The sequence below is a fragment of the Podarcis cretensis genome, assembly GCF_951804945.1.
Source record: "Podarcis cretensis genome assembly, chromosome: 9".
NCBI classification, from domain to species: Eukaryota; Metazoa; Chordata; class Lepidosauria; order Squamata; family Lacertidae; genus Podarcis; species Podarcis cretensis.
Window position 1 is genome coordinate 76589515 of NC_137178.1, and position 27682 is coordinate 76617196.

A 27682-nucleotide genomic window follows, 5' to 3' on the forward strand; every position below is an offset into this window, starting at 1 on the left:
TTTTCACAAACGTTTTAGGTAAAATTGTGTGAGTGGTGTGTGTGGGAGGGAGAGACCCACACAGAGGCAGAATAGAATGAATGGAAATTGTGGTGTAACCCTTGGTTTAGCACCCAGGACCAGGTTCAAGTGTATAGGGGATATTCTGACTAACAACTACACTAATCTCTGTATCAACTGGAGATTGAAAATATAAGGTGCAGTACACAAATAGATTTTAGTCCAGAATGTTCCACCTTCTCCCAAGATGCTGCTATGCCAAAGGAAGTCTGTGCCCTTAGGCTTTACTGGCAGTTAGTTTGGGGGTGCAAGCAATGACAGCAGAATTTGAGAGCCACGCAATAAGGAATTCCAAGCAGCAGGTGGCAGCAGAGAGGCTGCAGCCCCAAATGGGGAGCTTCCAGTAGGTGGCAGCAGAGGGCGGTTTCTGTGGCTCTGCAGCTGAAGGCAGTAAAAATGGCTAAACCGAGTCTAGGGTAGTGCTAAGCTTCCCCTCCTAGGTCAATTTCAACTGGTAGTTTTTCAGCCAAAGAAGCTCAGCATTCCCCTCTAGTGGAAGCATTCTTCTACAGGAGACCAGTTCAGACCTTCAAGCTTCTCTTCTTCACAAGCAGAAAATGCCCTGACTCCCTGAACGGATCTGTGGTCTTGCTCTCTTATCTTCAGGTCAAACCAAGAGGGCACTTATCTTCAGGTCAGACCAACATCAGCGGCTTGACAAGGAGCTGCAAGTGGCCCAGGCAACCTTCGCTTTGTTAACCATTACAAAAAAATAATGGTGTGCAACTCTGTCCAATGTGCAAATAAACGTGGTGTGCTGGGTTCAGACACTATGTTTTCTCTACGCTGTCTGCTTGTTGGAGATTAGTATTCTCTACAGCTTTGCATTCTGCCCTCAGTTGAACATTTGACGTCTTGGCAAACTAGACACTGAAGCCTTTAGTGTTATTGTCCAAATTCTCATAGATGCGTAACGAACAGCTGAAGCACATTTGGAGAGTTGATGTGGCTTCCATGTGTAAAGACACACACACACACACCATGTGTGGCTTGGAATAATTCCCCCCCTGTGCCCCTGCCTTAAAGGGGGCCTGGATTTATTAATTAAATCACTCTATATCCCAGGGGTCAGCAAACTTTTTTTGCAGGGGGCCAGTCCACTGTTCCTCAGACCTTGTGGGGGGGCCAGACTACATTTTTTGGGGGAAATAAATATCCCCCCCCACGACTCTCCCCTCCCTTCTCCATAGCACCGGACGAGCCCCAGTGGCTGCTTCCCTGTGCCTTGCGAGCGACAGGGGCTGGCAGCAGCGGAGGGACAATAAGTGGTGCGAAAGGGCTGGCTCCAGAGAGGGGCTGCTTAAAATGGCACTCGGCCAACATTGGCTCAACAAAGCCCAGCCCCCTTCCTTCTCTAGGCAGGGCGGGGAGAAGCCAGGAGGAGGGAGGGAGGAGGCGCCACCGCAGTGGGGAGGGGGGAATGGCGGAGCCCGAACTATCGGAATCCCCACGCCAATCCACACAGCGATTCCCGGACTGTCCATGGGTCAGATCCAGAAGGCAATTGGGCCAGATCTGGCCCCCAGGCCATAGTTTGCCAACCCGTGCTATAGCCCATCCTTCCTCCTGAAGGTGCCCAGGGTGGTGAAATTTGCTCCTTTGACTCACCTTTAGCAGCAGGTTCAGGGCAGACAAAAGGAAAATACTTCATTGTTAACGAGGAATTTGCTGCCCAAAGATGTGATGGGCACTAGGCGAGATGTTCTAAAAATAGAAACACTTCCTTTTATATCAGGGTGGGGTGTATTTTGAGCAGTTGAAATGATAGTTGTTACAATAAAGATTATATCATCATCATCATATGTTAAGCATATGTTAGAGTTGGTGGAGATCCAATAACGTGTTATTAGAATGTTATATCTCAATAGCTGGACATAAAATTCCTATTAAAATGTTTAATATGGAATAAAACTCATAGAATTTGGATGAAATCCGTTTTACTGGATGTGTGAGACATCTTGTCAGTGATTAATGGGTTTGAGGAAACTAGGGCAGCTCAAGGGACTTCACTGTTGAGTCTGTGCAGAACAATCTATTGTACATCTAATGTAATGAATACCTTATGGTTTAGGTTAAGCAAACATACTTTTAAACGCACAAGGGTTGAGAGTGATGACACCAGCACTTTGGCTACCTGTTGCCCTGATACTTTTCTATGATGAATAACCCAGGCTATAGGACTTTAGGAAGTTCTTATGCACCTTGCCTTGCAAATCTTCTGGCTGGATCTATGATTTCTTGCTGCCTCACCAGAAATCTCATCTCGAGCCAAACCATTGTGTGCAACAGCTGCCCTATCTGGACCCTCTAGCTTGGGGTGAGAGAGTTGTGCTAGGCTTCACATATTATATACTGGAGACATATATCCCCACATGGGGCTAGGCAGATCCAATGTGTAAATTGGCTTTGCTGGCAATAGCAGGGCTTAATTTATACCAGGGGCCATATTTGAATGGAGCAAGTGCTGAACCGCCAGTAATATGGGCTCCACCTACTGACTCACTCCCACCCAAGCCAAAACAAAGGCAAAGCTCTTTAATTCCCTTTTCTACAGTGGGAACAAGGCTTTGGCAGAGCTGCTCTCCAGATGTGCTTCAGCTGCTCAGGGCCTGGGAACCAATGGGAGCTTTTCTTTCAAGACTAACTGCTAATAATCACCAGGATCACAGCAAAGGATTCAGTCCTTTAGTGTGGAACTCCATGCCTATTGATATCAAGCAGGCACTTTTACTCTGTTCTTTTCAGCACTGGCTAAAAACACACTTGCTTAGCAGTGCTCATATGAATTTTAATCTGTTTGAGTATTTTAATTTTTTGTATGTTTTAAAGTATTGTATTTTTTTCTGCGTTTCCTTGTTTTAACTTTTTGTAAACCGCTTTGAAGTTGTTGTGGGTTTTTTTACACTCAAGCGGTGTATAAATTTAGTGAATAAACAAACAAATATTTTAAAAACCTATCCTGCTTCCAAGGGATAGATTTAGTGTCATGTATAGTTTGGCCCTTTCTGAGGCAGATAATGTGGGTTGAATTATTTCTGGCGGCCTTCATTGTTGCCGTTTACTCTGGAGGAGGGAGTTGCGGGTTAACAGCCCTTTGCTTGGCTCACTTGTATGATAAAAAGCTGATTTGCCAACTTTTGGATTAAGGACCTTGCTGGCTGGCAAGCCTCAGGGGTGGGGCAGAACTGTTACCTGCAAGTCTGAGCTATTATTTTCTGATAAATACTTGCCATGCCTCACTTAAAGCCAGATTTAATATGATATATGAGATCTATCAAATGCTGTTTTCTTTTTAAAGAAGTAGCCATAGGAGGGGGTTGCATTGGAGCTATTGCATACAGCTGGGGGTGGGGGCAATTGCATATGCAAATTGCCCCACCCCAGAGCGACTGTTAGCTGCAGCAGACAAAACATGATGGCACAATATGTCTGTATTTGTGTATTATTAATAATAATAATTTTCTCCCAAAAGCTCTTGGGAGCAACATTTGCACATGATGGGAACTGTTTACAAACAAAGAAAGAAACCAAAACCTTCATCCTGCAACACTGGAAGTCAGATCCAAACCATGCATGTTCTTTGTCATTAGTAAGTTGGCCCTTGAAGTGGAATGATAACATATTTATGAAAGACAACTTCTGCTACCATAGTGGCGGCCAGCAAATAAAATGAGGCAAGTGAGCATGTAAAGTTTTGCTGAGCTGAGCTGGTATCCCCTTGGTGGAAATTGAATGCAACCGAGAAAGAAAGTGGTCAGTGCTGAGCATATTTTTTTAAAAAGCATTATTTATTTAATGTATACGTATGACACCCACTTTTGTACCGTACACATTTACAGTCTCTATGATGACAACCTGTGCTTTAATCATGATAAAAGATCAGGCACAAATGGAAGTCATCATCTCTGTCCTGAGAACACAAGGCCAATGAATCTGGTGCTAGACCTACTACTTTAAAGAGATGCTAAAGATCTTATTTCTCTCCCCACCCCCCAAGCTGCCACTAATATGCTTAGAAGGGTCTGTCAGTTTTCAATTAGTCGTGTTCTCTTGGAGACAAACTAGACATGACGCAGAAGGACTGGGATCAGGATCTCCACCGGGTGCTTTTGTTTGTTTTTTGAAACTTCGGTGCAGCTGTTTGGGGTTAGGAACATAGGAAGCTGCCCTAAACTGAGTCACACCCTTGGTTCATCTGGCTCATTGCTGTCTCCAGTGACTGGCAGCTCTCCAAGGCTTCATGCAGGAGTCTTTCGCAGCTGCCGAGGTCCTCTCACAAATTCCACAAAAACAAATTGGTGATGAGCTTTCAGTATCTCCAAATCTGGGTGAGTTGTGTACAGCTATTAACCAAATGAAAAACAACAAAGCCAGCGGTCCTGATGGGATACCTGCCAAATTCTTCAAAGTGGGTGGAACTGAACTAACACAACAACTTCACAATCTCATCGGGAAAAAATGGGAGACAGAGGAGATCCCAGCAGATTTTAGGGATGCCAAAATGATCAATCTCTTTAAAAAAGGTGATAGGATTTCGGAAACTATCGCGGCATCTCTTTATTAGCTGTGGCTGGCAAAATCCTTGCAAGGATCTTAGCACACTGTCTCCTAACAATATCTGAGGCTTCCTGAATCCCACAATGGTTTTTGACCTTCTAGGGGGACAGTGGACATGATTTTCACTGCTCAGCAGCTTCAAGAAAAATTCAGAGAGCAAAACCAACTGCTGCACATGGCATTTATTGACCTGGCTAAGGCCTTCGAAACTGTAAATCGTAATGCCCCGTGGACTGTCCTGAAAATCAACTGCCCAGATAAATTTGTGAACATCCTTCGGCTCCTCCATGATAATATGACAGCAACAATTGCAGATATCAATGGCTCTCAAAGTGAACCATTCACAGTGGGATCAGGTGTTAAACAGGGTTGTGTTATCGCCCCAACTCTATTTATTATTTTCATTGCCATGATCCTACACTTTGTCAAAGGGAAACTCCCCACCAGAGTAGAAATCATATATAGAACAGATGGAAAGCTCTTTAATCTGTGTAGGCTGAAAGCAAAGAGTAAGGTTACCGTAACTTCCATCATAGAGCTTCAATATGTTGATGACAACGTAGTGTGTGCACACTCAGAGGATGACCTCCAAACCATCCTAAATATCTTTGCAGAAGCTTACGAAAAGCTTGGCCTATTGCTCAACATCCAAAAAACCAAAGTGCTGCACCAACAAACACAATACAGCCCCTCTGCAGCACCACAAATCAAACTCAGTGGTGTAGCGTTGGAAAGTGTCAATCACTTCTCCTACCTGGGCAGTTATCTTTCCACAAGGGCCGACACTAATGCCAAAATCCAACATTGCCTGAGTTCTGCAAGTGCAGCTTTCTCCTAATCGAAGTGCAGAGTGTTTGAGGGCTGGGACATTCGCAGGGAAACAAAAATGCTTGTTTACAAAGCTATTGTACTTATCAACCTTACTGTATGCTTGGGAAACATGGACCACTTATATACACCACCTCCAACTCCTCAAAAGATTCCATCAACAGTGTCTCTGAAAAAATTTACATATCACTTGGGAAGACAGGCAAACTAATGCCAGTGTACTGGAAGAAGCAAAGATCACCAGTGTCAAAGTAATGATTCTTCAGCATCAACTTCATTGGACTGGTCATATTTTTTGAAGGTCTGATTATCGTCTTCCAAAGCAGCTACTCTATTCTGAACTTAAAAATGGAAAGCGTAATGCTGGTGGTCAACAAAAGAGGTTTAAAGACTCTCTCAAGGCAAATCTAAAAAAAAATGTAGTATAAACACTGACAATTAGGAAAAACTGGCCTGCGAGCACTCCAATTGGAGAACAGCACAAACTCAGGACGAAAGGGAGAAACGTGCTAAGAGGAAGGCACGCTTGCCAACCACTCACCTGATCAACTCCTGCCCGGTAACCAATGTACCCACTGTGGAAGGATGTGTGGATCCAGAATTGGCCTCCACAGTCACTTACGGACTCACTGCTAAAACCATATTTAGGGAAGACAATCTTACTTGGCTACGAGGGATTGCCAAAGAAGAAGAAGAAGAAGAAGAAGAAAAAGAAGCAGAAGAGATCCTGGGGATTTAACCTGGAACTTTCTGCATGCAAAACAGTTGCTCTACTACCAAGCCTGACCTAAGTTTTTTGGATGAGCAGGACTGCTCTTCCTTCCTTCACCATTTCCCCAAACTAAATCCCCACCAATACCAGAAGCTACTGTCTTCCCGCCCCCCACACACATGGGAAACTGACAGCAGAGGTTTGTGGGCAGTTTAGATGGCAGAAATAACCAAGGATGAAAAGGGTCAATGGCCCCACTCTCCCAGAGCTGCTGCTGCTGCTGTTAGATTAGGAGCCCTGAGTTTACAGGTGGGGGATTAAGGACCCAGCTCCATTAAGAACCAGTGAGAAGCCCTCCTGAATCTAGCTCAGCCTCCTGTTCCCACGTTGACCAGCCACATGCCAAGAGGAAGCCTGCAACAGTGCTCCCTTCACAACTCTCAACTAGTAAACAGAACATATGGGCAGAACATTGCCATCATGGCTGGTACCTTTAATTCTGCAGGGAAAAGTGGGTGTTGTGAAAAGAGGATCAAAATAGCTTCCATGTGAGATGAGTGGGTCCTGTGGTGGATTCTTGTTTCTTCCCTTTGCTGAATGTGCCTCAAAGAACATGGTGCCAACCTGCTAAGTGAGGTCCGTATTTCTTGGAAATATGGCTGTCGAATCCAGATAAGGCGATTAAGGTGAATTGTAGTCAGATAATAATGTGTGTGCCTGTTTAGACTTAAAGATCCAAGTTGTCATGTTATCAAGCCACTGAATCTTGGAGTACTATTGCAAAACACTGGAACATCGGATTAAATCTTGGATGCAGATGCTGGGACTCATTTTCAGTTTATTGGCTCTCATCCAACCCATGATTGCCTCCGGGAACTGATTCATCATAGACAGAGATTCATCTGGATGAGATGATAGAGAGAGCTGGAGCTGGGTGCCATCAGCACATTTATGACACCGAATTGCAAACTCTTTGATGACCACTGCAGCTAACGGCTCTTCATAAATGTTAAATAGCCTCGGTGAAAAGATGGAGCCCTGTGAGACCCCACAAAATAACTGCTCTGGGGCTGAGCAGAATTAACTGTAAGTTACTTTCTGGAAATGGCCCCCAGATAGGAGTGAAACCACCATATTTCTGTGGTTTCACTCCCAACCCACAGAGCTGCTCCAGGAGAATAGCATGACCAATTGTATCAAAGTAGCTGCGGGCTCAAGAAGAACTGACACGGTTGTCCTCCTCTGGTCTTTCTCCTATCCACCACAACAACCAAAGCTGTATCAATGCCAGAACCAGGCCTAAAAGTCAAAGGACACTGAGGTCCAGCGCCGAGGGCCTTCTTGCAGTTCCCTCGCTGCGAGAAGCCAAGTCACAGGGAACCAGGCAGAGGGCCTTCTCGGTAGTGGCACCCGCCCTGTGAAACGCCCTCCCACCAGATGTCAAAGAGAACAACTACCAGACTTTCAGAAGACATCTGAAGGCAGCCTTGTTTGGGGAAGCTTTTAATGTTTAACAGACCACTGTATTTTAATATTTTTTTGGAAGCCACCCAGAGTGGCTGGGGGAACCCAGCCAGATGGACGGGGTATAAATAAATGATGATCATAGAATCATAGAGTTGGAAGAGACCACAAGGGCCATCGAGTCCAACCCCCTGCCAAGCAGGAAACACCATCAGAGCACTCCTGACATATGGTTGTCAAGCCTCTGCTTAAAGACCTCAAAGAAGGAGACTCCACCACACTCCTTGGCAGCAAATTCCACTGTCGAACAGCTCTTACTGTCAGGAAGTTCTTCCTAATGTTTAGGTGGAATCTTTTTTCTTGTAGTTTGGAACCAGAGCAGAATACAGTGGCACTATTACTTCCCTTGATTTGCGCATGCATGATTTGTGCATGTTTGGTTTGTTGCCCATTACAGATTTGAAACCTCTGAAATCCTGCCACCTGGTTCCTTAAACCCATAGTCTTTCCTCTACAGAACCCTTCACATTTGCTGCTGCTATCTGCTATCACCTTTCCTCTAATGGTGATCCTACAAATGTCTTGACAGATGTCACGAAAAAGAGATGAATTCTTTCTTCCCTGAAAAAAGGTCTGAAAGGTGTTTCAGAGAAAATAATTGAGAAAACTTGCTAACCAAATAAGGAGCGCTTGGAGCTTTTAAGTTATGTTCTGATATTGTTATTGTAAGCTAGTTAGCACACATATTTTATTGGGCAGCCGTATAAATATAGGTTAACAATAATAAATGGTTTCCCTCCACCTTCTTTTCTTACAACTCATTTTGAAGCCTTACTTTTGGACAGTTAAGTACTTGAGGCTTTGTTTAAAGCAAGATGTTCAATTGATTTAAAATAAATAACAAAGTAAGCACCCAGTTACTCTTTCTGTGTCTGTGTCAAAGACCAAAAAAAATAGGCTTATCACCAAGTCTGGGCTTTCTCTGAGGAAAAACTCTGGCAGCAGTAACTTGTTTCGGTCAAGTTTAGGTCAAGAGAATGAAAGCATGAGAGCTTCATTAGCTAGCTTATTATGTATGTTATTCCCAGAAAGAGGTATCACAAGCCCATCACATTACTCAGAATTTGATCAGAGTCCCAGCATAGTTAATGAGAAAACTGTAGTGGAAACTTGATATGAATCTTCTTAAAGTTAACATAGAAATTTGTGAGACCTCATGTATGCATAAAAAAGGTAGTTGTTCCATAAGAATAAGTGCAATACAATGATCCTATAGATGGGGTTATCAACCAAGAGAGGTTTTATTTCAGTTTAACTGGTTCTGCACAACCTGCTAGATAGTATATTTGACTACTAAAACAAGTGAGAGGGGGCTGTGCAATATTTACCCAGGATTCTGGCACAAAGTGGGTTGTGCTCAGTTCATCACAAAAAGGGGGCTCTTGTGCAAGTGCTGCTTCTGGGTCAGGGACCTTCTTGTGATGCAGGTCCAGTTCCACCAATGGTGCCACAGAGGAGTTCCTTGGTCCTGTTCCCTGTCTTCTCTTGAGTTAGGGGTCCCATGGGTTGTGGTGGTCAGGTATGGATTTCATGCTCTTTATTCAGCTCATAGTAGTGAGGAATGGAAGTTCCCCCAGAATGTCTGCTTTATATACGGTACATTATTTACACAATGGGCCCCACAATAATTCCGGGATTCACCTGTAGGCCAATCAGGTTGCAGATTCACTTCCACCTGGAGCTGGATTGGGTGGCTCCTGTGGACCAATCAGACTGCTGCATTCTGGACCCTATTGTTCTAGGACCAATCAGACTGCTGCATTCTGAATCCTATTGTTCTAGGACCAATCAGACTGCTGCATTCTGAATCCTATTGTTCTAGGACTAATCAGACTGCTGCCTTTAGGATCCTATTCAACTCAGAACATAACAACAGGGAACTCACTGGTTCAGCATAGTGGCTAGGTCTTGAAGAACAGGAACCAAAGAGGATAAGTCCAGAAGTTCAGTCTGGGCCAAGTGAAAGATTACAGAGAACCCTGGAGAGCTCCCTCGTTGGCAACAACTCTCTGCAGTCCTGCGAAAGCTCGTTAGCCTGATACCGCCTGTTAGGCCTGGTCCCTCTGAAGAGCTGTTTGTTATTCAAAGGGCTGTGGTTCTGTTTTGCAGCCACTGGCTCCTAGAGGTGGTAAAGAGGGATGTCCTCTGAGCTGCAGCAGGTGGGCAAGGATGGTCCAGAAGTGGAGGACAATGGTGTTCTCTGCTTCTGAGCTGGATTGCATATTGTTGGCCCAAGAGCAGGATACCCAAACATTTTGCTAGTGTCACTGAGTCCTGAGGTGTGGGCAGAGGAGGAGGAACAGAAGAGTGGCATTGCAGGGTGGGCTAAGACTGGGCAAGAGGCGGGAGGAGGCTGGTAATCCCCCTTCCAAGGAGATGGCTGCCTTGGCTGAGGATGCAGGACTCTCCCCTGGGGAAAGGAGCACAGCAACAGACTCCAGGGAGGCTGTCAGACCAGTGCTGGGGGCTGAGGAACCAGAAAAGGGAAGGGCACAGCCTGGCTGCCCAGGGCCTGGCAGTGCTCCCTTCTCTGGGGATCGGTGCATCTTCCCCAATGCAGTGAGCATTTGCACACTCAGCCATCTCACAAGGCACGCGGATCTTGTGAGTAAATGCTCGGCAGGTGGGAGTGCCAACCCGTTGCGACCATTCTGTTATTATTTGCTGATATTTTGTGCATTATAATATTCTAAGGTTATTGATTACTTTATTTGATACAAGTTGTTTATTTTAAGTCATATCTTTTATTGTCTCTTATTTGCATGGGATTGGGTTATTACATGATGCATGGTCTTTGCTGTATATTTTGTAGCTTCTTCAGCTTGCAAACTGCCTTGTATATAGCAATATAGCAAGGCAGTGTACAAATTAAAAGTTTGGGTGCTGATGAAGAGGTTGCATCTCCGCTTCTAGCCTGGCTGGCCGGCCTCACATTTCCTGCATCAGTCCTGAGCCTAACAGCTACTGTGATTCATCGCCTATTCCTGTCTGCAAGTCTTCTTCGCTTCAACAAATGTCTCTTCCTTACTCTCAAGTAAGAGTCTCTGTTGCCTCAGCCTGGATAGGCATCAGGGGAGTGAGGACACTAGTGGGAGAATATGACAAGATCAATGGGATGCCAGGGAAGGGTGGCATTTAACCAGGATAATTCACACACACACATATGCTTCCACACATTTGGGCCCTCTCCATTAGAAAGCCGATTCTGACTTGGTGCCACATGTGTAAAGCCAACTTAGAATGTGACAGGTCAAACAAGTCATACATAAGATCAGGGTGTCTCCTTGGCCCCCAGTTTAACATTTACTGGAAGCAAATAACTAGTAGTCTAATGACTTAAGTACAAAATCAGTCAAAGGAAGAAAATGTTCCTTGCCTCCTTCTCAGCCTGCCATTGAATGAGTTAAGAATGAAGTCAGAAGGTGCCACAGTGCTGACTAGCAACTGCCTCATCCTTCAGTTGTTTCAAAACAATGTCTTGGCAATTCCTACATTTCTATGGTTACTAGAGAATAATGAGAAAATAGCTGAACTGAGTTGCTACAACCTGCTGGCAAAAAATAGTTCTGTAGGAAAAATACTATGAAAGAAAAACCGTGAGTTGTACATGACTACCCAACCAACAAATTTTGGGGACTTTAGCTTACAATTATAGTGCACCAAGGGGCCAAATTACACTTCTCTCAGGAGGACATAGCAATCAGACAACAGGCAAAAGTTTAGACTCAAAGAATATACTATTAGTGCAAAAGATAATTCTGTTTTTATGTTTGGATTGGGTTGGGGAATTTCCAGTTGACATGCCAATCTTGATCTGCCATGCATGCAAAATTGCAAAGATAATGTGTGGCTATTTCCCCCAAATTACGTCCTCCTACCCATCAGGTGGGACATCATTAATGAAGTCCCACTTGATGGGTAGGAGGGGAGGGATAAATCCTGTGTTGGCTGTCCGTATCTGTTCCCAACCCTACTCATCAGGTTAAGTCCTGCTCAGTTTGGCAACTTCCAAGCAAACCCCTCCCAGGTTCAGAAAGGGGGTTGCATTAAAAACCAGGCTCAAACAACCCACTTCCCACAGACATTTTAGCAGGGCTTTCCATATATCCTGAAGGGTTTTACATTAAAGCCTGCTGAACCTTTGCTTTAGCAGTGGCCTGCAGGGTGCTTATACATTTATATTATGTCATTGTGTTGTCAGGTGACCGACAGGTTGGAAGCCCCACCCAACATGATAAGGATCTGGCTTGGTAAGCATCAGATTAATCTATGATATGTAGCTATGGCAGGTGAAAATATGAATCGCTGACAAAAATGGGAATCAGGTTACTTGCAGGAGCATGACCAACTTCAAGTTGATGAAGCCCAGGGGGCTGACGGGATGGGTCCAAAGAGCCTGGCACCTTGGAAGAAGCAGTGAGGCGTCCTGTCCTTAAGAGGTCCTCCCTGGATTCTGAGGATTTAAATAACTACCACCCAGCCACCAGTACCTCAAGTATGCTACTCAAGAGGACTGTGGCCACCCAACTCAAGGCACCCTTGGATTGAACTGATTATCTTCACCCATTCCATCATCATTGTCAGGGAGAGGCAAACGGGGAAAGAGCTAAGAGGAGAGACCAGCACTTCTAGAGAGCCGAAAGAGATAATTAGTAGTCTGTCGTCTGACAGCGAAGAGGAGGCAGGCAGGGGGGAGGCTGAGCCCGGAACTAGTCACTCTTTGAACAGAGGAAATCAGAGGCGGGGTTTCCGCCGACTTGCATGTTGGGCAAAAAAAAGTAAAAAGAAACCAGACGAGGCATCTTTGCTGACAGGGTCAGACATGCTTTGAAGCTCTGGAGATGTTCTTTTGAACTTTGTAAATAAATCAAAAAGATTGTAACTGGCAGCGAGCCTGGAGTTTTATCTATGCCGGCTTTGGCAGCACACACCTCTCACAATCATCATCATCATCATGACCAAACCCAAAGGGTGCTCATCAATGGTTCCTCTTCATCCTGGAGAAGAGTGACTAGTGGGGTGCCACAGGGTTCTGTCTTGGGCCCGGTCTTATTCAACATCTTTATCAACGACTTGGATGATGGACTCAAGGGCATCCTGATCAAATTTGCAGATGACACCAAACTGGGAGGGGTGGCTAACACCCCAGAGGACAGGATCACACTTCAAAACGACCTTGACAGATTAGAGAACTGGGCCAAAACAAACAAGATGAATTTTAACAGGGAGAAATGTAAAGTATTGCACTTGGGCAAAAAAAATGAGAGGCACAAATACAAGATGGGTGACACCTGGCTTGAGAGCAGTACATGTGAAAAGGATCTAGGAGTCTTGGTTGACCACAAACTTGACATGAGCCAACAGTGTGACGCGGCAGCTAAAAAAGCCAATGCAATTCTGGGCTGCATCAATAGGAGTATAGCATCTAGATCAAGGGAAGTAATAGTGCCACTGTATTCTGCTCTGGTCAGACCTCACCTGGAGTACTGTGTCCAGTTCTGGGCACCACAGTTCAAGAAGGACACTGACAAACTGGAACATGTCCAGAGGAGAGCAACCAAAATGGTCAAAGGTCTGGAAACGATGCCTTATGAGGAACGGCTAAGGGAGCTGGGCATGTTTAGCCTGGAGAAGAGGAGGTTAAGGGGTGATATGATAGCCATGTTCAAATATATAAAAGGATGTCACATAGAGGAGGGAGAAAGGTTGTTTTCTGCTGCTTCAGAGAAGCGGACACGGAGCAATGGTTCCAAACTACAAGAAAGAAGATTCCACCTAAACATTAGGAAGAACTTCCTGACAGTAAGAGCTGTTCGACAGTGGAATTTGCTGCCAAGGAGTGTGGTGGAGTCTCCTTCTTTGGAGGTCTTTAAGCAGAGGCTTGACAACCATATGTCAGGAGTGCTCTGATGGTGTTTCCTGCTTGGCAGGGGGTTGGACTCCATGGCCCTTGTGGTCTCTTCCAACTCTATGATTCTATGATTCTATGCTTCTATGCGATGCGGTGGCATAAAGCAACACTTCTATTTCTAAAAAGAAGTTGCTCACTTTTAGCTGTTGTTCTCCCAGTGTTTACTCTCCGGTCCTATATTTGAAAGTGAATGCAGGCACACCCAAAGCAGGCCCTAGTCATTTGCAGCCATACTACATGCGCAGAGCAAGATTTAAAGGAGCCTTTTGTTTCAGATCAGTAAGTAGAGCAAGTATAATGCACAAAATTGTACCAGAGATAAATATGTGGGGCCAGAGATAAGTATTTGCTAAAGACTATCCATTATGGGTGGCGCTGTGGTCTAAACCACAATGCCTAGCACTTGCCGATCAGAAGGTCGGCAGTTCGAATCCCTGCGACGGGGTGAGCTCCCGTTGCTCGGTCCCTGCTCCTGCCCACCTAGCAGTTGAAAAGCACAAAGTGCAAGTAGATAAATAGGTAGGTAAACAGCGTTTCCGTGCGCTGCTCTGGTTTGCCAGAAGCGGCTTAGTCATGCTGGCCACATGACCCGGAAGCTGGACGCCGGCTCCCTCGGCCAGTAAAGCAAGATGAGTGCCGCAACCCCAGAGTCGGTCACAACTGAACCTAATGGTCAGGGGTCCCTTTACCTTTACCTTTTTATCAGTTATGGTACAGGCAACCAGTGGCAGAGCAAGTCGATTGGGTGCCTGGGTCGGCGCGTGTGCCCTGCACCCAGGGGCGGGGCCAGCCACCCATGGGGTGGGGCCAGGACACTCCGTGGGGCCTGGAGTCTGCCTGCCTCCTCCCACTCAGCCCTACAGCTGAGGGGTAGGCGGCGGGCGAACCATATGGGGCATTGCGGAGCCTGTGGGCGCTCAAGCCACCGTGTCACTTCCAGGAGAGGCGTGTGTTTTGGGTGCACTGCAGGCCCTGTGGTGAGTGCCGCCTGGCATTTTATCACCCCCCAGTGGGGACACCTGGGGCGCACCGCACCTACCGAACCCCCCTTCCTCCGTCCCTGCAGGCAACACTCGCGTTCCTGGCCACCACACGCACCAGCAGGACACATGTAACTCTGCCCTGCCCCACCCCCTTGTGATGCTGAAACGGTGTGTATGTGCCACTTCTTGTGGTAAATCCTACAGCAGCTCAGTTTTCGGGCACAATGCAAAGTGCTGGCTATGATCTATAAAGCCCTACATGGCTTAGGTCCAAGCTAGGTGAAGGACCTCATGCCCTCATGGGCCTCTGAGATCTTCAAGGAAGGCCCTTCTCTCAGTCCCACCACCCTCACTGGCCTGCTTGGTGGGGACGCGGGAGAGGGAGGGCCTTCTCAGTGGTGGCTCCGTGGTTTGGACCTCCTTCCCTAGAGAAACCAAACTGGCTCCCTCCTTGCTGTCCTTCCTCAGGCAGGTGAACTTTCCTGTTGCAACAGGATTTGGGCCAGTTAGCCCTGGTGATCATTCGATGTCTACTGTCTGGGTTGTTGTTTTTTCCCCTCCCCAAAATGACTGAATTTTGCTATTGATACTGCATTTTATGTTGTGTTTTATGCTGTTTTATAGTCGCATTTTAATCAATGTTTTATATATGCTGTTAGCCGCCTTGAGCCTGGTTTTTAAACCGGGAGGGGCGGGGTATAAAATAAAAAATTATTATTATTATTAATTATTGGGGAACTCACTACTTTTTAATGAAAATGCTGGTGCCCTGCTGTTTTTATTGCAATTATTTGTATGATTTTAAGATTTTATATATGTATATCGTTCTAATTCTATTAATGTTGAATTGTTTTTAATGATTTTTTCCCCTGTGTTTTTAAGCAGTTCTTATTTTTATCAGGAAGCCGCCTTGAGCCATGTCAGGTGGAAAGTATAATGATAATAATAAACTAATAAATAAACTAATAAATATGCGACCTGATTCTCTGTTGAGGTGTGTACCAAGCTCAGGAGGAATGTGGGAGTGTTGCCACTAACCCCCATCATCAGTTAAGGCTGCTGCCTCCCCTTGAGAGTGGTTCAGCCAGTCTGCGCACACAAATGCAGGATCCCTCTAGTACAGGGGTAGGCAACCTAAGGCCCGTGGGCCAGATCCGGCCCAATCGCCTTCTAAATCTGGCCCACAGATGGTTCAGGAATCAGCGTGTTTTTACATGAGTAGAATGTGTAAAAATGCATCTCTGGGTTATTTGTGGGGCCTGCCTGGCGTTTTTACATGAGTAGAAAGTGCCCTTTTATTTAAAATGCATCTCTGGGTTATTTGTGGGGCATAGGAATTCGTTCATTTTTTTCCCCCTTCAAAATATAGCCGGGCCCACCACATGGTCTGAGGGACGGTGGACCAGGCCACTGCTGAAAAAGGTTGAGGACCCCTGCTCTAGTACTTAGAAATAGCTTTGTGGCCTGCAGCCTTCTGGCAGGCTAGATAGCAGTTTTGTGCATTAGATTGAGGATGTGACAAGGTCCTTTCCACTTAGTTCCCTCTCAGTAGAGCCTAAATAATTGTTAATAAAATTAATCTATTCCTCTCTTTAGGGGTTGGATTGGATGCATCCCTTCCAGCTCTACAATTCATTCATTCATTCATTCATTCATTCATTCATTCATTCATTACTACTACTACTACTACTACTACTTATTAAATCTGTATACTGCCCTTCCTCCAAAGATCACAGGGCAGTTCATGACATAAAAGTAAAGGTAAAGGTAAAGGTACCCCTGCCCGTACGGGCCAGTCTTGACAGACTCTGGGGTTGTGCGCCCATCTCACTTAAGAGGCCAGGGGCCAGCGCTGTCCGGAGACACTTCCGGGTCACGTGGCCAGCGTGACATCGCTGCTCTGGCAAGCCAGAGCCGCACACGGAAACGCCGTTTACCTTCCCGCTGGTAAGCGGTCCCTATATATCTACTTGCACCCGGAGGTGCTTTCGAACTGCTAGGTTGGCAGGCGCTGGGACCGAGCAGCGGGTGCGCACCCCGCCGCAGGGATTCGAACCGCCGACCTTTCGATCGGCAAGTCCTAGGCGCTGAGGCTTTAACCCACAGCGCCACCTGCGTCCCAAAGTACAAGATGACAAACCATTAACCTCCCTTTCCACAAACACATTTAGAAAGACAGAGACTGTCAATTAGCCAAAGTCCTGGTTAAGGAGAAACATTTTTGCTGGTGCCTAAATTTCTATGATTCTATTATTTTTCTTGGGGAAATGTTCACAGAACATTTTGCTGCACAACAGACACTTAGTGAACAGTGGTGACAGGTGTGCACCCTTCTTTTCACCCTTCCCTCTAGTGAATCCAGAACAGAGATACTATATAGAATTATTTATTAATTTGTTGAATGAATATCCTGCCCTTCGTCCCAAAGGACACCAGCTCCAGCTAACATTACAAGTACTATACTCTTCTTTGGCAATGGCTTAAGCTTAAACGTGAGTGATATAGCCCTAGTTGTCATAGTACAGCACTTCTATTGAGGGCTCAGATGGGCTGTTGTATAGTGCTTCTGTTCAAAGCAATAGTACTAGGAAATAATAGCTAAACAGAATTAAAGAGAAAACTTTTCAGTTGTGTAAACTTTAATCTTTGTACAGTAGAACATACAGTACTTGTCATAAGTATACAATTTGTACAATAATGCTTTCTTAATACAATGAAAAAAAATCATTTTAAAAACCCTGAAAAATTGTGCACTTTCTCAAAGTTTTAGCTTTGTTTTGCACATTGTTTTGCTTTTATATCAGGCAATAATTCTATAAGAATCATTTTTCTACATTTCACTGCTTTCATATACAACAGTCGTACACTATATGAAATTCAATATGCAGAACTACCAAAAGGAACTTTTCTTGAAGTAGTGAGGTTGTTGACTGTCAGGTACAGCCCCGGCTCAGGCAGTTATGTCAATCATTGTAAAGGAGGTATCTGATGTTCCAGAATAAATGAGTTTAATTGTGTTGCAATGATCTTCCTCAATTTGTTTTACATAAGCACTTCAGGTTCTATGTTAAACAACAAGTCATCGTTTCCCCTTCTAACTTCAAGTAGTAGAGGTGATTCATTCATTACTGCATCTTGCAGGTCAGCAGAAGTCTCCAATGGACGCCCATTCACCTTAACAATGATATCTCCATCCTTAATCCCACCTCTGTGATGGCAAAAGAGAAACAGTTATAAGATAAAGTCTATCCTTTATTTTTTAAAAAAAAAACCACAGATTTATTTATTAAAACATTTTGACCTCCCCTAAACGCTCCCAAAGCAGCTTACAATGTGTTGTTGTTGTTAACAATAATAACCCACCTTTCAGCCTAAGGTCCCAGGGTGGGTTACAGCATTAAAAACAATTATTAGAACAAAAACAGAACAAAAAACAAAAATAAGCACAGATATTACAGACTTCTCCTACATGATTTGAAATCTAATACAGCTGAGACTTTAAGAAAAATACTTAAAAATGAAATATCACTGGATATACAACTCCAGAAAAGGAAAGTAGGGCTCTCATTACAAGTTTTTTTAGTTGGTTAAAAAATAAAAATCAGTCAACACAAGTTGAACCTTGAATCTAATTGTGCCTCTGAGTTTATGCTGGATTTAGCATGTTTTAAGCAACTGCTTCTGGATTGTGACCAATATACCTCTGAGATGGAGAATTTGGAACAACTTCATGCACATAAATTCCACTACTGACATCTGGAAAATCTGGATCATCGAGCTTAAGTTCTTCCACTAGTCTATAAAAAAAAGAAAAGAAAAGAAGCACAAATATTACCAAAATTGAATCATTGTATTACTATTGCTGCTGCAGCTTTTGAAGAATTCAGAATTTCTACCTCCATGAATTAACATTTTAAAACAACTTTGCAGTATTGTGTTAAATGGAAGTTAGTAGGGCAAGTGAAACTTGTAAGACACAGGCTGTTTATGTGGCCTCTTGGTGAGAGGCAAGGTGGATGAGCAGTTTTTCTGAAAAACGCTTGTAACATTCAGCTTCAGATGTAGTACCCCAGGGAGAGGGAAACTCATGGAGGAAGGGGCAGGTGGGCTGTGCTGCACAGCTCCTCTGGTTCTTTGGAAGGAATAATAATAATAATAATAATAATAATAATAATTTATTATTTATACCCCGCCCATCTGGCTGGGCCTCCCCAGCCACTCTGGGCGGCTTCCATAAAAACCAAAAATACAGTAAAATATCACACGTTAAAAACTTCCCTAAACAGGGCTGCCTTAAGATGTCTTCTGAATGTCAGGTAGTTGTTTATCGCTTTGACATCTGCTGGAAGGGCGTTCCACAGGGCAGGCGCCACTACCGAGAAGGCCCTCCGCCTGGTTCCCTGTAGCTTTGCTTCTCGCAATGAGGGAACCGCCAGAAGGCCCTCGGCGCTGGACCTCAGCGTCCGGGCAGAACGCTGGGGGTGGAGACGCTCCTTCAGGTATACTGGACCGAGGAAGGGTTGAGAAAAGCTGACTGGTTGTCTGAAAGATTAGGAGCACTATTTCTTCTCAAAGTGGGAGAGGATGAGGATGAGCCCACCCCCCCCCCACTCCCATCTCTGGATATTTTGGGTTGTATCCAACAAAGCTGCCCCATTAGTGCAAGAACTTCCAGCTGAGCAATGGGACTTTCTCTCCTCTGATGCTCAAATCTGCATCATAGGGTTGGGGGAAGTTCTCTGAGCGGATATGGGGGCTGGAGGACTATGCATGGGGAGAGGAGAGGGAGAGGAAGTCCTGGAGTGCAGGCAGAAGTCTGACGGGCCAACTTTCTTGACTATAAACCTCCGGGGTTGAGGAAAGTGAGCCTTTCTCTGCTGCCGTTAAAGCAAACTGGGTGGACAATAAAATGACAGTTATTCGTGTTTTGTATCAGAATGAGGCCACCAGCCATGAGGCTTCCGGGCATGTGCTGCTCAAGCGATTCCCACTGTGTAGCCTATGCAGCATCAACTTGTGTGCAAAGAGGTAAAGCTACTTCAGCATTAAGAAGAGACTGCTGCCTAAGTCATCCTTCAGAGAATGTACAGTATCTGCCCACCCACATAAACAAGGAACAGGGGCCCTTTCTTGCTGCCTGGCAGAGGAAGGGCAGTGAGGCGAGAGGATTGCAGAGAAATCAGGGTGGCACCCAGAGGTCACCTTGCCAAGCGACCCCTCAGACTTGGCAGTGCTGCTGGCTGGCATTCCTTTTTGGAGTCTGCTGAAATAAGCTGTTTCTCATCAGCTGCTGGGCCTTGAGGGGCCTGTGAAGAGCCCAGGAGTCTCATGGAATTTGGGGACATCCTAACAGGGTGTTCGGGGAGTTCCAAGGATTCTGCTGCTGCCAATGCCACCCTGCAGCTGTGTAAGAACATCTTGCCAATTTTGTTTAATTTTAAAAAATTGTGTTCTGCTTCTCTTAGCAACCCAAAGTTATCCCCAAAGCCTCTACACCACCGAAGATCACAGCTTCCTTGTGGAGGAATCGCTGCAAGCCCCTCTTATCACAGTACACAGCTCACACGTAGTCTTGCCTGAAAAACTAATTCCACAAATAAGCTGGCGGTTGGATCAGCTGAACCCAATTCTCTGTTCCAATGTGTTGTCTCCCAACAGTTTTTTAATATTTTATTTTACAAAGGCTTCCGGGTTGGTGCCTCTGGTAATGGCGGAATTCCTCTGATCGGGAGGAATTTGCCCCGTGGGAATTTGGGTCTGGCCGCCACGGCGAAGGCGGAGACCCGCAAAAAATCACAGGCGGGAGAAGCCTGTGAGCGTGGGATTTGGCGGGCACCTTTTGCGCCTCCCTTACTCGCGGGGAAACCCAGTTTTGGGGGTCCGGAGCGACGTGGGGTGAGCGGCGCGGTGCTTCAAATCATCTGCTTTTTCCACGGAGCAAAGCCGCATAGCTGTTGCCAGAGAGCGCTGACTTTTTCCTGTGGACAATTTGACTCTAAAGTAACTACCCGTGAGTAGAGCTGAGGCGGGAGAATTGGGTTTTTAAACGTTTAATTTGGTATCGTAACAGGGAGGTTCAATACAGGAAGTCCGCCTTCCCCTTTTGTAAATAGACTGAAGCAATGAGGCTGCAAGCTGAAGTCTTGGAAAGCCTACTGTAAAAGACTAAATTTCCATCAGTAAAGAACATTAACCCCTCCCCTTGGAGGCAGGAGAGGGGGGGGGAGTTGTGGACTGAATATGCCTGCAGGAGAGAGCGAAGAAAGTTAAAATACCGCCGCTCTGACCCTGGAAACGGGCTGCTAGCAGGACTGACGTCTTTTGAAATGTTCATTGACAGCGCTTAGAACGTTCATTGACAGCTAGCTAATAAGAGAAATACATTGTTTCTACTGTCTCCGGCTGCTTTTAAAAAGGAGTAAAAGTAACTGAAAACTGAAACTAATTTTGGATTCTTTGAACTGTGTTTAAAAGAGGACATTATTGATTAATATAAATAGAAACTGTTTCCCCCTAGTGGAAGCCTCTGAAACTGGTTGCTTTACAAGAGCTGGGCTAGGGGAATTTCCAGCTGCAAGATAAAAAACTGTGAGACTCTGGGACTGACCTTGAATCTTTTAAGTGCTATGGCAAATGGAAAGGAAAAAACAGACCAGCCAAATGCAGAAAAAACATTAAGGTCTGGGAGGACTTTGCAGCAACCCAGGAGAGGCTCAACACCAGTCCCCCCCCCTGCTTCTTCTGCAGCTGTTTCTGCACCAGTACACTCAAAACCAAGAGGAATGTCGACAGAAGAGGCCTTAGCGGTTGCATTAAATAAGATAAATGATTCACTGGAACAGCTTAACAAGAAAACAGATGCGACAAATGTGGAAGTGGATGCTGCAACTATCAGTATAAATAATTTGGGACAAAAGGTGAATACCAATACAGAAACCATCCAGAAATTGATTCAGGAATCTACTTTGATACGGCAGACTGCGGAGGAAGCTAGGGAGAAAGCCGTTGCTGCGGAATGTAAAGTAACACAATTGGAGAGAGAGAGAGTCCCAGCCCTACAGAGGCAACTTGATGAACATAAGTCGCCGCTTTCTATGATTGAACTTAAAGAAAAACAGACGAATCTGAGGATCAGAGCCCTACCTGAATTGAAGAAGGAAAGCTTGATAGACTTCCTCACACAGGAATTTGGTTGCTGGCTGAGAGAATGGCTGCTTCTTGAAAACACTGACGTGTTGGATCTAGAAGGTTTGAATAATGCTTTTGGCTGGCATGCTTATTTGTGGTATGATAAGGTAAAAGCACACAAAGCTTTTAAAAATCATATTGTTAGAAAAGCATTGTTTAATGTTTGGATCTTTAAAGGATTTGTTAGAAAAGAAAACGCCAAGATGGTTGTCACCAATGGAAGCGAAGGCACAGAAAAAACTCAATATGGAGGCCAAATGGCCGAAATATTGGGAAGTTTTGGAACAAGAGGGAGACAGAATAAAATTGCAGAGTTTTGAAAAATTGAAAAATAAAGTGCGAGATTGGCTCCATTATTATCAAATAATGGAGGCATACAATTTGGACAAAAAAGTTGGCTTCCAGGTGGAAAAATCAAAATTGGAAACAGAATTGTTAGAACCCAAAATTAAGAATTTGTCAAGAATGTATAACTTGCTGTTGAAATGGAACACTCAGGATGAAATGGTGAAATCTGCTATGATTAAATGGGCACAAGATGTTGGACATAACATAATGATGGCTGACTGGGAACAGTTATGGACCACAGGTATGAAATTTACGGCATGTAATGCCCTAAGAGAAAACTTAATGAAAATGATTTATAGGTGGTACATGACACCAGTCAAGCTTGCAAAAATTTACCATTTGCCCGATAATAAATGTTGGAAATGTAATGAGATTGAAGATACATTCTTTCACCTTTGGTGGACATGCCCAAGGATTAAGACATTCTGGGAGATGATTTATAACGAAATGAAAAAGGTATTCAAATATACCTTCCTGAAGAAACCAGAGGCCTTTCTCCTGGGCATGGTCGGCCAATTGGTGCCAAAGAAGGATAGAACTTTTTTATGTATGCAACAACAGCAGCAAGGATACTCATTGTGAAGTATTGGAAGACACAAGATTTACCCACCCGGGAAGAATGGCAGATGAAGTTGATGGACTATATGGAACTGGCGGAAATGACTGGCAGAATCCGAGACCAGGGAGAAGAGTCGGTGGAAGAAGACTGGAAAAAGTTTAAAGCTTATTTACGGAAATACTGTAAAATTAATGAATGCTAGAAAAATGTTGGAATGAAGTTATATGGCTTTAGTAGAAATGTTATAAGGAATTAAGTATAAATAGATGAACAGAGTATTAAAGGAAAAAATAAGGTTAGAATGTGCTAAGATAATTATAGGATAGAAAACAGAGGAAGATGGAAAGGAATTGCTGAAACGATTAACAGAAGTGGAATACAAAAAGGGAGGTGTGAGGAGGTCGCAGAAATAAGTGAATGAAAGATAAGATATTGAAATTATTTGATGTGTTTTAAACTGTTTTTGTTTTGTTTTGTTAGTTTAATGTGTTAGTGTTATGTAGTGTTTTGTATTGTATTGTTCTTCTTTTTTGTAGTGTTTAAATTGTTGGAAAAGTAATAAATATTTTATATATGTGTGTGTGTATATATATATATATATATATAATTTTACAAAATGCAGTTGCAGAGACTGTGATCTAAAATGGACTATGAGCCTACAGTTCTTTTCTGCCAAAAAACCACTCCCCTCCCAGCTGGTTCTGCCCCGAGACAAGCAGCTTTTGGGGTGTGTACTATTGTTTTGTTTTTAATCAGGAAAACCTGAGTGGTCAAGGATTAAGAAGTCTCTTATCCTTTGCGCTTATCTTCCACTTGAGATGGCACCCTTAATTTTGTAAAAGGAAAAATACTGGGGGCAAACTGCATGTCATGTGAACTTTGGTCCTTAGTCATTATAAACTCAGGAGTGTCTCTAATAAAACATAAAATCACAGCCTAGCTACACGCACCCATGCACACGTGTAAGGCATTCACATGCATAAGCTGCCTTCTGCAGACACTGTGGATGTGCATCCACACCCTCGTTCAAGTAGTCCAAGGTTATTGTCTGTGGTAAGGTGCTTTGCCTCAGGTGAGCTTCTTGTGGCCACCCCCTTCAACAAGGCAACAGCACCTTCTCCTCTTCCTGACTGAGATGGGAGGCAGCTGCTGCTGCTGCAGTCTGTAGGATGTGATCCATGAGAAGCAGTCAAGTACAACATTCCTTGAAATGCTAGAGAAGACATAAAAGGGAATGTTTGGTCCAGCTAGTCAAAACTCCCTGTTCCTCCTGGCTGGAGCCTCCTTCTTTTTGCATGTGATAGAAGGTGGGCATGACCTACCATATTTTTCGCCCTATAGGACACACTTTTCCCCCCTCCAAAAATGAAGGGGAAATGTGTGTGCGCCCTATGGGGTGAATGCAGGCTTTTGCTGAAGCCTGGAGAGCGAGAGGCGTTGGTGCGCACCGACCCCTCTTGCTCTCCAGGCTTCAGGCAGATGTCCGCAAGCCTTGCGAGCCTGCGGGAACTCCCGCCGGGCTCGCAAGGCTTGCGGATAGCAGCCTGTTCTGGGGGCTGGGGAAATATTTTTTAAAAAAATTATTCCCCCCCCCAAAAAAACCGAGGTGCGCCCTATGGGCCAGTGCGCCCTATAGGGCGAAAAATACAGTAACCTGTCCAAGTAACAAAGGGACGAGTCACACAGCACACCTCCCTCTTTTTGACTTCCTTCTTCGTTTGACCAGCTTTTAGCTAAGAATGCTCTGCTAGCTTCTCAGCTAGCAGAAGCACTGGGATTATTCCCCCATATGGGGTAGATCCACATGTACATATTTGTAACTAAGTCTGCCTTCAGGAATCCAACTGTGAACTGATGTAAGTAAACTTATTTTATTGACTTTGAATAAGATTGTGGTGTCTTTATTCTTTTAAAAGGGATTCAAGGGAACTTAACTGGGAATGTACAATTCAATCTGAGACAGACAGAATTGTATAATAGTGAGAGGCTCACACGAGCCTGCAACCAGCTATCTGCTGTGCGTGTAAAAAGGGGAATGTAACTCTGCTAAGTAAAGGAACTTGCTAGCACAAGTTAGGAAGGATATTAATAAACAATATATCCTCTCCTGTCACCCTGAACATTCCCACACAGATGTTCCTCACTGCTTGCCAAAATGAGCAGTTAGGCAGAGCAGAGAGGAGCAGCTGTGGTCCATGCTTGCTCTGCTCTCCCAAGAGGCTGTGGCACCTCCTTACCACCTTCATCACTTGCACCCCCAGATGTACAGGAGATGAACTTTACCGAAGACTTCCGGGTTAGCGCCATCGGCAATGGCGGAATTCCTCTGACTCAGAGGAACCCGCTCCGCCAAAATCGGGTCTGGCCGCCGCGGCGAAGGCGGGGGCCCTCTAAAAATCCCAGGCGGAGGAAGCCTGGGAACGTGGGATTCGGCTCACACCAGGAAACCCCTTTTCGGGGGTTCCGAAGTGACGCGGGGTGAGTGGCGCGGTGTCTCGAATCGACTGCTATTTTTGCGGAGTGAAGCCGCACAGCCGTTGTCGGAGAGCGCTGACTTCTTTTTGTGGACATTCGGATTTCAAACAACAACCCGTGAGTAGTACGGAAATTGGATTTTTAAAAAATATTTTTAAATTCGGCACGATCGGGGAAGGTCCAAACAGGAAGTCCACCTCCCCTTTCTGTAAATAATTTAAAGCAAAGAATCTGTCAACTAAGGTCATGGAGATTTTTTTTTTTTTCTGTAAAGGACTTTAATTGTACGGATTGACACTATAAGAAATTTTATCTGGAAGCAGGGGAGCCTGCAGGAAAAGAATTAAATTTGGGAATTGATGTGCCACCCCCCCCCCACAGACCCGGGAATGGTCCGTGAGAGCCCGTAGATGAAGTATAGAACAATTTGACAGATGTCAAGCTAGCTGTCAAGACGCAAAAAGAGGACTTTGTTTCTGTTGTCTACATTTGTTACAAGTTTGCTTTTGAAAAGAAGGAAGGACTGTTACAATTTAACTGGACTTTTGGATCTGTGCTGAAAGGAGTAAAAAGAAACTTAAATTCCCCTAGAGGGAGCTTTGGGATATTGCAGAGAATGGCTGTTGGAAAGGAAATCCAGTCTGAACTGAATAGGACATTCTTTCTCTTGGGAAAGTTGCAAGGTCAAATTGGTGTTTTGACTACAAATGTTACAACTTTGGACACAAGAGTGAGTACCATCATTGAACTTGATAAGAACTCGGCACAGGAATTTTATTCAACTGAACAAACAGGGAAATTTGAGAAGGAGAATTATGTTGTCTCTGAAGAGAAGAAAGGGGGAGCCGTAACCCTGCAGATGCGAAAGGAGAGCTGCAATTTGAGGCCTGACATGATGGCAACAAGGGGAAATAAATTTTTGAAGATGGAAGCTTGGCCTGAATTGGAAAGTGAAAGATGGAGAGATCTCCTTACGTGGAGATCAGATGACCCTAGGATTATAAATTTGATTCAGGTGGAAGTTGGAGCTTTGGGGACATTTGGATCTGAAAGGAGAATGAAACAAGATTTGGAATACCCCATAGGCCTTACTTTTAAGTACGGAGGTTTGGCTGGAAGGAATGTGTATGCTGTTGGATTGGAGCTTCCCCGAGATTTGGCTTTCAGTACTAAGGACTATCAAAAAGACTGGCAGAGGGGACATGAGAGAGACTTAAGAGTCTCGGATGTAAGATCTCCGGGCTAATGGCTTTTTGAGATTGATGGACTTATGTTGGGGACTGAAACCGGGAAGGGGGTATGGGTGGAATGGAAATTGGGAACTCAAAGGGTATACAATATAATTTGCTTTTTTGTTTTTTATGAGAGTTGGGAAATTCGTGGAAGGGAATCTTTTTTGACCTTAGAGAAACGTCTTAAGAATAAGTACTGATATATAGGTTTGGATGAGAGTTAAGATTGGATAAAGTAAAAGTGGTTTTTAAAATAAATTAAATTACTTAAATGAAAATAAGGTTGGAAGGATTTGCAGAAATAACGATTTGAACTAGAATACAAAAATGGGAGGTGTGAAGAGGTCAAGGAAATAAGTAAAGGAAGAAAGTTATGCAAAGGTTTAATCTGTTCTTTTTTCTTTTTTTTTTCAAGCGAGTGTATTTTCTTTATTGTTGTTGGTGTATTTTTTTTGTATTTTGTATTTCTCTTTTTTTCTTTCTGTAACTCTTAAACTTTGAAAAAATATTATTATTATTTTTAAAAAAGGAGATGAACTTTACCTGTCCTCTCCCTCTGGACAGATGTGAGGATGAGACCTGTGGTCCAATCCCCACTGCTGCCAGCATCTCCCAGCACCTGGTACTGCTGCTGCTCACTCACCTCTCCTGCCTGTCTACTTGGGCTGTCAGTTGGTGGCACAACACAACAGCAGGCTTTCCTATTCTGGGCAGTAGCTGCAAAAGAGAGGCTATCCATGCCAGCAGGGGTGCAATGCCACTGAGGGAGGGAGGGCAGCTGCCCAGATGCTCCTCTTTCTACACAGCAGGTCAGGGGGTGGCGCCAATGGGCCTTCCAGAGGCATTATGGCATTGGTTGTTGCCTGAAAATGCTGACCCCAGATGCCAGCAATGCTTCTTTTTGATGTGAATGAGAATGCTCATCTAGTCCACCCATTGTTATACATGATTCGCAGCCCCTGGCTACAACTGGATTTAGGCCCAGGGTTACAATTCTGCACATGGGAGATGGGCTTATATCAACTGGAATTATATACATGAATGCAGCTCTGGGTGTTCTGTAGTTCAGTACACCAAGAGAGACTTACGCAGGTGTTATTGTCAGCATCCTTATTCCAATAAACCTTTTTTTCATATCTGGAATAAAAATGAAAACCTAGTTAGTTTTTTAAAAACGTTCCAAAGCACAAAGTAACATAAAACACTACAGAATTACATAAAAACCTCTACATGGCATATAAAATAACCAAAGTTTGTGCCATAGGCCATCTCTTTAAGACAGTTGGGTTTCTCAGCAACATATTG

At 44.5% G+C, this 27682-nt stretch overlaps 1 protein-coding gene across 1 annotated transcript in view; it reads right to left on the reverse strand.

Moving 5' to 3' along the window:
• Positions 1 to 17196: 17196 nt before the first annotated feature.
• HTRA3 (HtrA serine peptidase 3) overlaps positions 17197 to 27682 on the reverse strand; it is a 33806-nt gene continuing 23320 nt past the window's right edge. Inside the window, exons 7-9 of the mRNA XM_079991567.1 lie at positions 27466 to 27514; positions 18277 to 18372; positions 17197 to 17783 (exon numbers count right to left, since the gene is read on the reverse strand). Coding sequence (XP_079847693.1) covers positions 17618 to 17783; positions 18277 to 18372; positions 27466 to 27514 — 311 coding nt within the window. The 3' untranslated portion in view covers positions 17197 to 17617. The remainder of the gene's footprint in view (positions 17784 to 18276; positions 18373 to 27465; positions 27515 to 27682) is intronic.